This window comes from Melanaphis sacchari, unplaced genomic scaffold, assembly GCF_002803265.2.
Source record: "Melanaphis sacchari strain LSU unplaced genomic scaffold, SCAv2.0 Contig10_pilon_pilon, whole genome shotgun sequence".
Classification (NCBI taxonomy): domain Eukaryota; kingdom Metazoa; phylum Arthropoda; class Insecta; order Hemiptera; family Aphididae; genus Melanaphis; species Melanaphis sacchari.
Genome location: NW_020270420.1, coordinates 4,168,638 through 4,184,428, shown reverse-complemented (window position 1 = coordinate 4,184,428; position 15,791 = coordinate 4,168,638). Strand labels below are relative to the sequence as shown.

The 15,791-nt window shown below is 25.9% G+C and overlaps 4 protein-coding genes across 7 annotated transcripts in view; 2 read left to right on the top strand and 2 right to left on the bottom strand.

Moving 5' to 3' along the window:
• Positions 1-2,371: 2,371 nt before the first annotated feature.
• On the bottom strand, positions 2,372-5,325 carry LOC112603627 (coiled-coil domain-containing protein 124). Its single transcript, XM_025352303.1, has 5 exons — positions 5,279-5,325; positions 4,972-5,141; positions 4,406-4,534; positions 4,192-4,337; positions 2,372-2,749 (listed from the first exon to the last, which is right to left on the bottom strand). The coding sequence occupies exons 2-5, from the start codon at positions 5,128-5,130 to the stop codon at positions 2,551-2,553; spliced, it is 633 nt and encodes a 210-aa protein (XP_025208088.1). The 5' UTR covers positions 5,131-5,141; positions 5,279-5,325; the 3' UTR covers positions 2,372-2,550.
• A 624-nt stretch (positions 5,326-5,949) lies between these two features.
• Positions 5,950-8,744, top strand: LOC112603626 (electron transfer flavoprotein subunit alpha, mitochondrial). The gene is made up of 7 exons (XM_025352302.1): positions 5,950-6,051; positions 6,123-6,277; positions 6,338-6,484; positions 7,514-7,778; positions 8,018-8,236; positions 8,302-8,453; positions 8,509-8,744. Exons 2-7 carry the CDS (start codon positions 6,230-6,232, stop codon positions 8,686-8,688), a joined length of 1,011 nt encoding a protein of 336 aa, XP_025208087.1. The 5' UTR covers positions 5,950-6,051; positions 6,123-6,229; the 3' UTR covers positions 8,689-8,744.
• Positions 8,745-9,801: 1,057 nt separating this feature from the next.
• Positions 9,802-10,906, top strand: LOC112603587 (proteasome subunit alpha type-7-1-like). The gene is made up of 2 exons (XM_025352236.1): positions 9,802-10,468; positions 10,646-10,906. The coding sequence occupies exons 1-2, from the start codon at positions 9,944-9,946 to the stop codon at positions 10,877-10,879; spliced, it is 759 nt and encodes a 252-aa protein (XP_025208021.1). The 5' UTR covers positions 9,802-9,943; the 3' UTR covers positions 10,880-10,906.
• Positions 10,907-13,353: 2,447 nt separating this feature from the next.
• Positions 13,354-15,791, bottom strand: part of LOC112603511 (aryl hydrocarbon receptor nuclear translocator homolog) — a 33,170-nt gene continuing 30,732 nt past the window's right edge. For all 4 annotated transcript variants that reach the window (XM_025352110.1, XM_025352109.1, XM_025352108.1 and 1 more), the window contains 7 exons: positions 15,630-15,752; positions 15,403-15,561; positions 15,188-15,338; positions 14,939-15,123; positions 14,693-14,877; positions 14,480-14,615; positions 13,354-14,357 (listed from right to left, as the gene is read on the bottom strand). In XM_025352110.1, coding sequence (XP_025207895.1) covers positions 14,179-14,357; positions 14,480-14,615; positions 14,693-14,877; positions 14,939-15,123; positions 15,188-15,338; positions 15,403-15,561; positions 15,630-15,752 — 1,118 coding nt within the window. In that variant the 3' untranslated portion in view covers positions 13,354-14,178. The remainder of the gene's footprint in view (positions 14,358-14,479; positions 14,616-14,692; positions 14,878-14,938; positions 15,124-15,187; positions 15,339-15,402; positions 15,562-15,629; positions 15,753-15,791) is intronic.

Below are 15,791 nucleotides of genomic sequence, written 5' to 3'. Positions count from 1 at the left end.
TATTGTTTAATTTTATAATTTTAAAGAATTGTTTTTATTGACGGGGGCCCACAACCATGTATTGGCCCCTGTGCCCCTGAAGCTCTTGATCCGGGCTTGACCACAGTAGATTCCAAATAAATTTACACACATTAAGCATACATAATAATTAAAGATGATGTACTTCAAAACACCTTCCTCGCTCTTTCAAATAAAATCTGTCGATATTTAAATTAGATCTTATCTAGTTAAAGTATTTAGTTAAATGGATAGGTAATTTAATAGTATTACATAAACCAATTATCAGGACATTTCCAATGTGTTTTCTGGTCCTAGAAATGGCAGAGATTAGGTACTAGAAACTGGAATAATATGACTCATGTTCAAAACACAATATAAAAATGTTTGACGTAGGTATACCTATAAAGACTTATTCAGTCTGAAATGGTAACTGAATAATACAGTACAGTTGACATCATTACTTGAGTGGCCGATAAGGTAGGTAAGACACTTGCTATTGAAGATTACAGGTGTAGCCGATTACTATCGTTGAACGAGTAGGTAATTTAAAATTGTGTATTATGTACCTATTAATAAAATGTTTTACAACTTTACAATTGAGCAGTAACGTAAAAGTAACACGTTAAATATTTTTGTTTTTTAGAATTTTTTCCTAGTAGTGACAATGTAATATAAATTACTTTTGATAAATAATCTTAAAACATGATGTGTTACTGTTTTGATTTATTCACACGTGTGAAACTCAATAATCAACTTACTTGGTAGGTATACTTATCTACGATATATTATTATACTCGTACTTGTTCACTGCAGTATATAGGTATGCGTTATGTTTTATTCAGTACAACATAAACGAGTCAAGAACTGGCAAATCGTCACAATACTTGTCACACTAACACACTGCGTACCTACCTAATATGCATGGAAAACATCAAAACACGACTCTAATGAATCATCGATTTCAATCCCTATTCACAAAGGATACATTTTAATATAAAAGAGGACTAATACAAGAAAATACCTACAATGAATATTATAATAAAATAAACTAATTATTCTATTAAAAATGTCCATATAATATATTTATATAATTTTAGCTTGTTGCAAGAAAATGAAAATAATAACAATAATAATAATTATTAAATACGAGCAGGATACATAAACCATTTATTAGATATTGGTCTTACCCTAATCACTTTGGAGTAGATCACTATTATAGGTTAGAAAAATTTCATAACATATCTGTCATAATGTTAATAACTTTTTTTTTAGGAATTATTTTTTTTTTTTAATCAGTACTCTACTTAATAACTAACATTTAACTAAATACCTACATATTATTATAAATGATTTGACATAATTCAAACACTTACCCATATTTCAATAAGTTAACTCCCTAGGAGTTATCAGCTGATAACAGACCATTCTAGCACAAGTAGTATTGTTTATCAGCAATATAGTAATACTAGGTATAAGAATAATGGTTAAACTAGTTACTTTACAGCTCTACTTAGAAATTGCTTATAAGTTATAAGGAAGTAAAAAGTTCAAAAAAATAAAAATAGATTTTTAAAAATCATCATAATTATAAAAGTAATATTACCTACTTTATAATTGAAAATAAACATTTGTATAATGGTAGACTAAAATATTTAAAATTGTCGTTGGTACTCTTCTTTCATTTATTTTATAAATATGCGTATACTTGATGAAAACATACTGTGCAAATCCATCTACAATCGAAAATAGTACATTACATTTAAAAAAATTAAATAGAATTAAAAATACTTTAAAAAAAAATTGTTATTTGTCAATTTTAATAAAATATTTTAAAAACCTATTCTTATGTCTTATGATTTATTAAAAATTACACCGGTTAGAAGAAACTAATATTATACATAATAAAGAGTAATAAAAATAGATATTTATGGTTTCTGCATCACATTTCAGAAAAATAACCACAAAAATGCTATTTTAATTTTATTTTTTTATAATATATTATTATGTAGGTACCTCATCTCTTTCATTTCTGAGGCTGATAACATACCATGATCTGACTGGCCCAACCCACAGTTTTACTTATAACTTCTATTATGAGTATTACATAATAGTTATGAGTTCACACTTGACAGTTGTGTACGGCTTTATTATTAAATAGGTTTAGTTAATAATGCAATATGTTGACAACCACATTGTTTGTGTTGGATGTGCCGACACTATTATATTAAGTTATCTGATGATGAATGTAATATACAATAGTATATATTTTACAATTAAGTAATATATACTCATATTTACTTTTATGTTAACAATTCCAGACACCAATCATTTCTGTTGATATTTTCATACATAATAAATTCATAATGTGACAATCGATACCACAGAACAAAGTTTATTAACCTATTATCTTATAATACAGTACCAACTTTTTTCAAATACATTTTTTTTACATTGTACATAGTAGTTGTAATAGGTAAATCATATTTCATTTCAAAGAATTATGAGTACCTAATTATAGTTATCTATATGTATCATCAAAAGCAGTTCAAGTTAATTTTTATTGGAATATCTCTGATTAATAGGGTTATCCGGTGATTTCATCCATTCTTTGTTCATAAGTTGTTTTACTTGAGATAAACGCATAGATGGATTTTCACTACGTAATCTTGGTAAATTCTCTGCTTCAAAAGCAGTATATGCTGCTTTTAATCTTTTTTCAGGGTGTTTATCCAACAACTTTTGAGTAGGGCTGTAACAATATTATAATATATAAAATTAGAAATTAAATCAATAACTATTGTACTACAGTTGAGGTAAATTACAATGGATCTTAAATGACCAATAAGCATATTTTTTATAATCATATAACAAAAAAACCTAGAATATATATGAAAGTAAAATTAAGGACAGTTGAATTTAATTTTAGAATAAAATTTTATAAGTGCCAGGCACCACATCATAAGTAATATGTTTTATTTTAATATAGTTCTTTGACTCTTTTATACTAGTAAATTTTTTAAATAAAAGTTAATTATAATAATATATAGTTTATAAATAATAATTAACATTTCATAGTTAAACACAAAAATTGTGGTAGTCATTATTTTTAATAGTAGGTTTCATTTTAAATTTATCATTTAAAAGATTATTGTAGTTGATATATTAAATTTAAATTTAATGGTAAATAATTGTCAACAAAAAATAACTTTGAAAGAAGATAATGTTTCAACCTCTATTTTTAAGGATGATTTATAATCATAATATAATAAGTAATTGAAATTTTTATTAAAATTATTTTAAGTTGAAATAATTGTTAACAAAAACATTACTATATTATAACACATATTATTATTATTAATTGATATGTTATAAATATTGAAGTATCATATAACATGGGTGTCCTTGATATTTTTCTAGAGGGGGGGGGCAAAATAAATTAAAAAAATAAATGAAGATTTTTTTATACATTTTATACTTATATTTTATTTATAGAACATTATTAAAATTAAAGTTTTAAGTATAAAAATCAGGAATTTTATAAGTTTTTAAAATACTTGAAAAATTTTAGTTAATTTTTGTTTAAATTTTTGATTCTGTTAAAATTAGAATTTGGATGCTATTAAAAAAAAATATTAACACTTATTTTCAAGCTTTTTAAAATAGAAAAAACAATTTTTATTGTATTCAAATTAAATTTTAAATTAGATTGTTGATATATAATCGTTTAGCTTGTAAGGTGTTCAATTTAATATAGCTTGGTGGCAGACAATAACAAAAAGTACTAGTTTTAGATTATTAAACTAAGGGTTAAAAATTTAAAACTATTTTAATTTATATTATTAGAAAACAAAAATTAATAAAATAAAAATAGGTCTTTTAAAGCAAAAATAAACTTGGCTTAATAAATGTTAAAAGTTTTACATTGTAACCATACAATGCATACATTATAAGTTGTTAAAAAAGGATTATAAATACTGTTTTTTTTTTCTTTTTGCTTTTTTTTTTTTTTTTTTTTTTATTATTATTATTACATTTATAATCTGAACCAAGAAACAAATTCTACTATAATAAAATTTCCATTTTAAATTAATATGACGTGGTAGTATTACTAGTATATTACTATCATACACATTTATAACAACCATCACTTGAATCATTAGTATTTTCTCTAAAAATAATATACTTATTTACTTCAGCATATTAAGAGCCTCATCAACTGTTCGTGCTTCTTCATCATGTACAGTCAAACGATTCAAGTTTTCTTCAATTGAACTTTCTACATCCAATGTTGGTTGACTTGGTTTTGACTTAGGATTTGATGGAGTTTCAAGTTCTTTCTAAAAATTTTTAACTATGAAGCAAATATAACATAATACATATATTGATGATTTAAAATCTGTATTACCATAAGTTGATGCCTAGTGATTTTTTGGTTAATTGAAGTTGTCTTAATTTCACTAAGTTCAGTTTCCAGTAATAATTGTGCTTCTCGTTTTTTTTCGATTTGTTCAATTTTTTTTTTCTCTTTTTCCTCCTAATATTTTACACAAATATATAATAAACATATTTAAAAGGTAAACATATATATACAATTGCAATATTAGTAGTTAAATTATTAGAAATAAATACAATCAATTATCAAATAATTATAAAAATATTTATATTACTGCAATAATGTGAATCCCAACCAAAATCTATATTATATAAATATATTTGAACAAAAATAAGATTGAGTGCTAATTGAAAGGAATATAATCTAAAAATTACATAAATATACAATACTCTTATTTTTAATTGTAAATTTATAACTAATATTTTTGTATGATAAATGATAAATTGAATATATGCACCTATCGATATTTTATACGATTAATAAATAAAAATGTTTTTTATTACAATATCATACACATTATTATTTACTAAAAAGGTTTTTATTTTCATATAATTAGTACAATATATAATACAACTTGCCTTTCTTTTTTGTTTTTTGATAGAATTCTTGTCATCATCTTTCCAAAATTCATCTTCTATCGCTTTTTTTTTTTTAGCATCTGCTTCTTGCTTAATAGCATCTTTTCGAGCTTTAGCTTCCAAAGCTTTTGAATTCATGCCAACAAACTTCTTGGGCATTTTGAATGCACCTAATATTAATCAGAAAAATATAAACAAAAAATTAACTATTATTATATTAATTTTTTATACATGATATAATGTATTAGAATATTTCGAGTACTGAAATAACTCATATATAGATAATTCAATTACAAACTTTATTTACCTTTTACACAGTTCAATTAATGTAAAATAACACTAATAACAAATAATCTGCAATAAACATAAATAGTATAATAATCTTATAGTTGTATCTGTTAATTGTTATTATAGAATATTATTAAATGTGCTGTATGCTATATTGTAAATATAAATATTAAATAATATTATTTTAAATCTTAAGGCATAAATTATCTCTCGTTCACTAAATAATAAATATTAATCTTAATTATCGTTTAATTCAGATTTCAAAAATTATTCGCAATCATGTCACTGTCTACTGAAGACAACTGATGAAATGATTAATGATTACTGATTACTGAATTACTGTATACGGTCTGAAAATTATTGAACTTCAATAATATCATAGAACGTTATACTTATTGTAATGATAAGGTGTTGCAAAACCATTGACCCTCTTAAGTCTTAATATAATGCGTTGAACTTAAACATAGTATTGTTCATTATCCATAAACATATATAATATAATAATAATTATCATAATTTATTTTATTTTCATTTTTGTCCACAATTTATGTAAAATGTGACTACGTAAATGGATTTTTTTTTTAATCCACCTTCCTAGACTATTTTGATACCCCCTGATGTGATAACGAAATACCCTTTGATCAGATGAATGATAATACCAAATTGAACATTATCTATGTACGCGAATCGTTAATACCTACGTAATACCATTGAGTATAATACATGGTATACGTCTTATATACTCAATGGTAATACTGACCACTGATCAGTGAATACAGAAGAGTAAACATTGTAATTATATCATTAGCATTTAGCACTCGTTCACTTTGTTAACAAGCCTGTAACGTTTCCTATTTTGATAGTTGATAGGCAGGTAATTGGTGTTATATTTCCTGGTCTTGCCAATCGCCTACTTGGTGTTGATCGTGACGAAAACTCAATTTATTTTATCGTAACCTAATTTTCAAAAATGATTTTAAGTAATGTCTTAAGATACTCAAAGAACCTTGGCTCTAAAGTAATCAATTTAAAAATTATTGTTTACTTAAACTAATTTTTTTTTTTTTACTATTTTAAGGTCAATGGACATAGGTTACAAAGCACATTAATCGTTGCTGAACACGACAATGAGAAACTTGCAGCAGTAACACGTAATGCTCTTACAGCTGCAAAGAAACTTGGTGGTGAAGTATCTGTTCTTGTAGCTGGCACCAAAATCGGATCGGTATGTTTAACTATTATGTTTTAACATTTGAATAATTTTCAATATTACTTTTTTAACTAAAAGAAAAATAAATGTAATTGCATTAGAACCCAATAAAAATGTATTGGTATTTATAATTAATTATACTTTAGTATTAATTATAATCATGATTTATGTCAAGGTTAAATCCATAGTATTGTCATTTAATTTAGTATTTCATAAATAAATATTTATTTGTAAGTCTTAGGTTTAATTAATTGTGGGTTTTTAATATAATCCTAATGAATAACAAGTTTCCAAAAATATTAGATAATTAAACAAAATAGATACTGGCGAGGACAAACATTATTTATTTCTTTGTTAATAAATCTATTCTTTATAAATTACACATACTCTATAATTTACCTATAATTTGTATTTATAAATTTTAAATTATTCAGTAGATAAGTATCTCATTTTTTTTAATAAAGAACCAATTATGTTTTATTATACATACATGATACTTTTATTTAATACCTGATAATTAGGCCTAGTACCAAGTATAAAAGTTCAGATTTTTTTAAGTTTATCTATTTCAATAATTAATAGAATTTTAGGCATAAAGTATTATGTGATAATTGTTTATAAATATTTTCAACTTAAGCAGTATATTTATACTTTTGATTTAAAAAATATTATATAATGTGTTTTCAAAATAATTATTAATAATGAAAGTTATAAGTTACATATATATATATTTGTGTGTGTGTGTATTAAATTTATTTAGTAATGTGTATCGACTTATTAAGTGCAAATTAAAAACATTGTTGACATCAACCAATTTAAATTTTGATAAAAATCAACTTCAAAATATTTTTTTTACTTTTAAAGTTTTAAACTAAACACTAAATCTTTGTATCAATAATATGTTAATTGAACTAACAAATTATTAAATAAACAAAACAACCTAATTCAAATATTTAAAAAAAGAAATTATAATATACAAAATATTGTTATTACTTATTTATATATTTACTTATTCTCAAAAAATATTTGTTTTTACCCTATCAGGTGGTAGAAGAAGTTACCAAAGTATCTGGTGTAACTAAAGTTCTTAAAGCAGAAGGTGAAGAATTCAAAGGATTTCTACCAGAAGTTCTAGCTCCATTAGTATTAGCTACTCAAAAAAGAATTAATGCTACTCATGTATTAGCTGGCTCCAGTGCTCAGAGCAAATCACTTTTACCTAGAGTGGCTGCATTATTAGATGTATCTCCAGTTACTGATGTAATTGACATTAAATCTTCTGATACATTTGTACGAACCATTTATGCAGGTATAAATTCTATTTCATATAAATTTTTGTTTGACTAACTTTTTTAACAGTTTATGAACAATTGATTATGCTCTGTTAAGCAAGAGTATAATTCTTTTGTACATCTCCACATGATATCCTGTCATAATAGAAACAATCCCAATGGTAGAGTGTCAAGTGTAGAATTAGCATATTCTCTTACTGAACAGAGTTTAGTAACACATTTTTTAATTTATTATTTAATAACTAATGTTTTTAAGGAAATGCTATATTGACCTTGAAGTCACTAGATGCTGTCAAAGTACTTACTGTACGTAGTACCAGCTTTGAAGCTGCTGCTGATGGTGGTTCTGGCTCTGTTGAAGATGCAGTACCTGCAGGTAGCTATGAAAAAGGAACAGGTTCAGAATGGATAAGTCAAGAACTTACTAAAAATGATCGACCTGATTTGGCTTCTGCAAAAATAGTTGTGTCCGGAGGTATAATATATATAACTCATAAAATGTTATGTCATTTTTATGTATATTTTTCCACGTTTATGAAGGACGAGGTGTCAAGTCTGCTGAAAATTTCAAAATGATCTATGATCTTGCTGACAAAATGGGGGCAGGTGTTGGAGCTTCACGAGCAGCTGTAGATGCTGGTTTTGTTCCAAATGATATGCAAATTGGACAAACAGGAAAAATTGTTGCTCCGGTTAGTGACAATAATATTCTAAAGTTGAACATTAGTACAATATATTTAATTACAGGAATTATATTTGGCTATTGGCATTTCTGGCGCCATCCAGCATTTAGCTGGTATGAAAGATTCTAAAACAATTGCTGCCATCAATAAAGATCCTGATGCACCAATTTTCCAAGTAACAGATTTTGGACTAGTTGCTGATTTATTCAAGGCTGTTCCCGAAATGATTGAAAAAATAAAATAATAAGAATTTAGTTAAATATTTTTTTTGTTAATATAATTTGTATTCAGTATCAATATAATGACACTATATAAGTTATATTTGGTTGTTTTACAACTATTTTTTTATGGTTACATGATCATATTTGTGGTTCTATACATTTTATTAGTTTTAAAACCATTTATTGTTTTTTAATATATACATTTATTTTTTTAGTATACTAATAAAAAAAAAAAAAAATGTTACTTAATACTTAATCAATACTCATTAATCATAATAATAATCAGTTATTGTTTTCAATGGTTTAACTTATTAGATCATTGAAGAAAACAAACATAAAACATGTTGCAACAAATCACATTTATATACACTTGTCCAGATGCTAATAAATGGTAATAAAATATTGAGTACAAATTGCATATAAATATAAATTATAATACTTTTAGGGCTTTGGGTGACAATATTTTGCTTTATAACATATTGAATTATTTGTTGTGAAGTCGTAAATTAATACCAATGTGTGTTGAATGAGCATTATAATTTTAGATCTATTCTAATATTTTAAAATATTTAAGGTAAATGACAAATTTACATTTGCAAAATTCATATGTTACATCATTTAAACTATTTTATTTCTGAATGTCTCACACAGATAGTGAAGATATACTTACATCAAAATTTAGATTTCTATTCTAATTAATAGTTATTAATTACAGTTATATTAAATCTTAATAAATTACTAAGTTAGTGATTTTCAATAGATTTTTGCTGTAGTCTATAATAAGTACCTAATATCAGTTTAAACACAAGGCAATACAGTTAAAATAAAATATTTTTATTTCTCATAAAGTTGCAGTATTTCAATCTTGGATCATACTTAATACTTATTGCACAATAATACTATAAATTATAATGTATAAACTTAGCCTGCTTAGTTCACTTGTCTATGTTATTCACCCGTCTCTCCATAACCATAAGTGTTCATGGCTTCATGAGTAAGCAATTGGGAATTGGGAATAAATATAAACCACAAGTCACAACGTAGATAACTTAAAATTGTGGGTTTCAATAGTTGGCCACACTGGTTACAGACAACAGTCATTGATATGCTATATCAGACGCAGTGCCGAAGAATTTTAAATTTCCTTAGTCATTGCTTGTTTTGTATATCGTGAAATAGATTGCAAATCGAAAATTTTTGTTTTTCATTTTTCATATCGATCTTTGTAAATTAATTTTCTCTTTTACCTCTAAAAATCTTGTCTAACAACTCAGAAATATGTCTGGTGGCTACGACAGAGCAATCACGGTATTCTCGCCGGATGGTCATCTCTTACAAGTAGAATACGCACAAGAAGCGGTACGCAAAGGATGTACAGCCATTGGTGTGCTAGGCAAAGACTGCGTTGTACTCGGTGTTGAAAAGAAGTCTATAGCCATGCTCCAGGAAGAACGTACTGTACGCAAGATTTGCCCTCTAGATTCGCATATAGTGATGGCATTTGCTGGACTGACAGCAGATGCGCGTGTAATCATTAACCGAGCACAGATGGAGTGTCAGTCGCAGTACCTGACTCTCGGTGAAACTGTAACGACTGAATATATCACACGTTTCGTAGCATCTATCAAGCAGAAATACACACAGAGCAATGGTCGTCGTCCATTTGGCATATCGTGTCTGATTGCTGGTTTTAATAATAATGGCACACCACATCTGTTCCAGACTGAACCATCCGGTATCTATTACGAGTGGAAGGCAAATGCCACTGGAAGAAATTCAAAATTGGTCAAAGAATTCTTACAGGTAATAAAAATGATAATTGTTTAAGATCAATTAAGTATGAAATTACACATATTACCGATTTACTATATTATACCTACTATGATTTTACTATATTGGGTAAATTTTGTTTAGGGATTGCATTTTAATCATCTTACATTTATTTGTTTTAAAATATTTATATATTTTTCTTTTTTATAGGATAACTATAATGATGAAGCTGTAAGCACTGAACAAGGTACTATTAAATTGGCAGTCAGAGCATTACTGGAAGTAGTTCAATCTGGTCAAAAAAACATTGAATTGGTAGTGTTAAAAAATAATGAAAAGATGAAGATGTTAGACCCAGCATCACTTGAAGAAATGGTTAATGTCATAGAAGCGGAAAAAGAAGCTTTGGAGAAAGAAAAAAACAAACAAAAAGATAAACAATAAAATTATTTAATTATTATGTCCAGGGAATATAAATAAATCATTTCTAATTTGAGTATAAGTTATATTTTTTTTTATTATGTACCCATATATTACATTAATAATAGTTATTTTATTAATAATTTAATAAAATAAAAGGCTGGGTACCTCATTTTATTTTTATTTCCTTGGATCTATCTTTATCTATACTCTGTTTCAAAGTCATCAGGCTGCAGATAAAAATTGGTCGAAAACTATGCATGTTTTTACACTACAAATAGTGTCTGTTGCTGTCTGTTTTAGCTAAACAGTTTTTTATGGCAACAACTACAGTCAGCTTTAGGAGATTAATCACAGAACAATTAGACATTGCTTGAGAAGTTTGAACAATGTTCTGCGATTTATTTGTATGTCCTAAAGTGATGTCTTCTTATTTGGAACCTAGTACAATACTGTGGTTTTGTTGTCATCTATATTTTGTAAAAGTTTGTTTTGAATATCAATTTTCATATTATTATTTTATAAATCTTAAACATCCCTTATATATCCATGCCACATGCAAACTCAATAAAACTATTGGGAGTTTAATTTATGACATTTCTAATATTAATTTATTAATTTTAATCATAAATTCTTGAAACGCCATTTAACTAAATACATATGTCATAAGCAAATGTAAGGCACAGTAATTCATATTTTCCATACGTCGTACTTGTAGGAAAAATATGAAATTTCAGTAAGTCATTCATATAATGGGTGATTTTTTACAGTATAGTGATCTACAGATTTAAAGCTAGTTATCTATATGCACGAGAAAATCATATTAATTTAATAATTTTTTCATTTATAAAATTATCACTTAGAATGTTCATAAAACATTTAACAATTAGGTAATAAACAACAGATTTGTAGGTACAATAAACAAATTTAGTACTTTTATATTAGAAACTTCAATGAAATATCTTGTTAACTAGCTTCTATCATGTGTCAATAAGATGACAATTTAATAGTTTAAATATATTACAGTTAATTTCTAAGGGTATTAGATTTAAGATATTATCAAGTATATTCTATTGCCAGTGTTAACTTTTATTTGTGGATAGAATTTTTTCATATGGTTTACAACCTTATTATTTTACAATATATAATTTCCATTTATATGACATAATTTTTTAAAGTACTTTTTTATCGTTACCTATTTAGACATTGAACAACTAAGCTAACAATTTTCAATATTATTTTGCTAACACAAGTCATATTCTAAAATCCAAAAACTATTTCAAATATTAGTCATAATTGAATGGTATTGTAACATGTCCTTTAAGAAAAATCAAAGAACAAAGATTGATGGTATTTAAAATAAAAGTATTCCAAAAATATATGTCATACATTTTGTACTTTGATTCTTATAAAAATGAATGGAAATTAAAAAAAAGATTGACAGGTTAAATGATGAAAAAGATTTCAAATCGAAAAAGATCATGGTCAAAATGGAAGAGCTAAATAAAAAAAGACACTTAGTTGATAAAGCCAAATATTCAATAAAGAAAAACATCTGAAGATAGAGATAAATTTTGATATGTGTATTTAACGGTATAGTTTTAACTGGTAGAAACCAAAAATGAAAAAAGATATGTTAACATCTTAAATCTATAATGGCAATAAAAAATGCTACATTCAAGTGATTAGGTAAGAATATGCTGTATTTTCAAAATAAATAATATGATTATTAATCAATTTAATAAAAACATATGAAGAAAATTATTGATTTAATGCTGTTAAGCATTGATAATACTCAACAATTATATCATTACTGGAACAATTTAACAAACACAGTTATGTTTGATATAATTTTTGAATTAAATTTTATCAGTAAGAATATTAACTATAGGGTTGTACTGTAGTAGGTTAGGTTAGGTTAACCAATCCATAACATAGTGCACAATACCAGGAAAATAATATAAAAATTACACAGTTTGGTTATTAAAAAAAAACCTCTAAATATATTTCATTTAATTATACAATACTTCTATTAAACTGTTATAATATAATGTACAATAATAAAAATTATGTATATAACTTAAAACAAAGTGTTGTATTTACAATGTATATATTTTAAATAAACTGCGCAAAAGAGAAAAAGGGAAAAATTCGTAGCAGTGGTATAAGTGAAAATGGTGGTTAATTAAAAGAATATAATGGAATCACCATTATTTCTTTATATGTATATTTATACAGAATTTCATGTTATATGTATATATATATCATATATAATATATACATATTTATGTTTGTATAAAATAGTATTTTTTTTTTAGACAATAAAATAACAAATTATTTAGAAATATTCATATTTAAATTATAAAAAAAATTCCACACACTTACATCAGTATAAAGTAAATAATACTATTATTAACATACAATATTATATACAATTTTGTATACATGATATGGACAAATAAAATAAACTTTCAATGGACTGATATTTGAAGTTGACCACTGGTTTTTTGGCTCAATGTTATTCTTATTAAGATATTCATGTATATATAAAGCTGTCAACCACAAATTGAATTGAGAATATCCCATTAGAAAGTTCATTTAGTAATCCAGTTAAAAAAATAAACAAAATACAATCAAAAATAAATTTACAATTACAGAAGAATTTGATATATTTTTGAAAATGATATGTGTCTAAATAAATATATTTGTATATTAATCATGAACTTCTATTCATAGAGATTTAAGAATTAAGAAATTAAAGTTTTCAAAAAATTCTACTTATTATTTATTTTTTATGGCACTGAGCTAACCTAGGTTCATACTGCATTAAAACGAGTATAACAGAGGTAGCTTGGAGGTTGTAATTTCATAATGATCAGTGATAGAAGAGAATAAACTATATTAAAATTATAACTTGGTGTAGTGTAAAAAGCAGTGTGGTTTAAATTATAAAAAAAAACCAGTGTTTAAAATAATGTCAATTTATGATTATTTGAAAACATTTAAAGTATATTTAGTAGGACTTACTAAGTTATTAATAATCTTGATATGAGATTCTTATTATATTTGTATAGACTACATATATTAAAGAATCTATGATATTAAACATACAACAACAGGTATTCAGTATATCATGTAAATTATGATATTAGTTTCTAATATACATAAAAACTATATAATACTACCACAGGTGGTGTTGATAATACCTTACAGGCAGATATTAAACAAACTTAATTTATAACATATACTTGGGTAATTTGTGATAACTGCACTAATTTTATTCCTAATAAATTTGTTTAACATATAATCAGACAATTATAAACTCATTCAAAATTTGTGTTGAACATGTTAAGATCTTCAAATGAAGCAGCTGCAGCACTTTGATCAAGCATTTGCATCATCATATCAGAAAGCTCTTGTGGATGGCCACTATGCGAATGTGGTGGTACATTATTTGCCACAGCTGTGGCCCCAGTTGCTCCAGCTTGCCAACCCCACATTCCTATGGAAAAAAAACCAATTGAATGTTTTAAGTTTATTATTTAAAATTATTTGTCATTTTACACAAAAGAATAATTAAATAATAATTCAGAAAAATTTAACAATTTCATCTTTATATTTTACCAGGTGATGCAGTTGCTGGTGATGGATTGTGATACGTTGTTTGTCTTGCACCACCACTCAATTGTGTGTATGTTGGACCTGATGGTGAACGAGATGGACTCATTTCTTGATTATATTGGTAACCTTCAGTGACCGGCTAAATTAACAATAAATAGGATGATACATTATTAAAATATTATTATATTTTATTTTTTAAATGTTCTTTTATATTACTTGGCGCAATGTCCATGCTGTTTGTGCAGGTGTTGGACTTGACTTTGTAAGGCGATTAATTAATGGGGATTGAACTTGACTTTGAGTACCTTGATTAGGCGAATGATAGCTAATGGGTGATGCATTTGTTTCATATGTATTAAATACATTCTGAGCACTATTTGGTCTTTGCGCAGTGTTATTGGCTATTTTAAAATAAAAACATAAAAGTAATTTTTAAAAAAAAATTGAAACTAAAACACTTACGTATCATATGCTGACTAGCTGTCGGTGCAGCAGTAATCATTGCATGAGCTTGATAAGGTGGCGCTGCTACATGATCCCTTCTTTGAACTGTATAATCTAATCCAGGTGCCTGTTGTTGATAAACTGGTTCAGAAGACGGATTACTGATATTTACTCCACTTTCAGATGGAGAGTGCATTGAAGATCTAATATAAAACAAATATACAAAATTGTAACAACCATATTTCATCTAATAATGCAAGAACTTACTTAGCTGTTGAATTGTTGCACACAATATACTCAATATCATCAGTATACGGATTTAAAAATGCAAATGCATTTGTTCTTAGCCAAATCCAGTCATGATTTTTACCTCGAAACCGATACATCACTGACATCATTTGGCCTTTCATTTTAAGAACTAAAAAAATGATCAAACAATTAAAAACAATCATTTTTATTAAGGTCATCAAAAAGAAGTTTACCTTGTTCAAAACTTTCTTTCATATGAGTTTGGTCTTCAGGATGAAAAAACTCATAACATGTTTTGCTTAAAAGGTCTTGTGGCTTATAGCCAAGTATATGTGTAACACGTTGATCAACAAATGTAAATTTACCATCCATAGAATGTCTAGAAATGAATTCTAAAAAGAAATTTGTAATGAATATTTAGTAGATTTTGAAAACACTTTAAATTAGTTTTATTTTTTACCAGCATTACTATTAGACCCAGCTAAATCTGTAGTATTTGGAGTGGAAGTAACTTGCAACCGACCAATAGCAACTAAACAACAATGAGTACCATCTTCTTCAACAGCTCGCTCAATTTGAACACCTAAATATATAACATTTTATATAACAATTTAATCATGGA

What these genes read in the sequence shown, in the direction of transcription:
- LOC112603627 (XM_025352303.1), bottom strand. Translation starts at nt 5,130, where the DNA reads ATGCCCAAGAAGTTTGTTGGCATGAATTCAAAAGCTTTGGAAGCTAAA. An exon ending in TCAAAAAACAAAAAAGAAAG is followed by an intron (nt 4,535 to 4,971) that starts GCAAGTTGTATT and finishes GTAAAATATTAG; the next exon opens with GAGGAAAAAGAGAAAAAAAA. An exon ending in TCACTAGGCATCAACTTATG is followed by an intron (nt 4,338 to 4,405) that starts GTAATACAGATT and finishes AAAAATTTTTAG; the next exon opens with AAAGAACTTGAAACTCCATC.
- LOC112603587 (XM_025352236.1), top strand. Translation starts at nt 9,944, where the DNA reads ATGTCTGGTGGCTACGACAGAGCAATCACGGTATTCTCGCCGGATGGT. An exon ending in TGGTCAAAGAATTCTTACAG is followed by an intron (nt 10,469 to 10,645) that starts GTAATAAAAATG and finishes TCTTTTTTATAG; the next exon opens with GATAACTATAATGATGAAGC.
- LOC112603626 (XM_025352302.1), top strand. Translation starts at nt 6,230, where the DNA reads ATGATTTTAAGTAATGTCTTAAGATACTCAAAGAACCTTGGCTCTAAA. An exon ending in CTGGCACCAAAATCGGATCG is followed by an intron (nt 6,485 to 7,513) that starts GTATGTTTAACT and finishes TTACCCTATCAG; the next exon opens with GTGGTAGAAGAAGTTACCAA. An exon ending in AAAAATAGTTGTGTCCGGAG is followed by an intron (nt 8,237 to 8,301) that starts GTATAATATATA and finishes ACGTTTATGAAG; the next exon opens with GACGAGGTGTCAAGTCTGCT.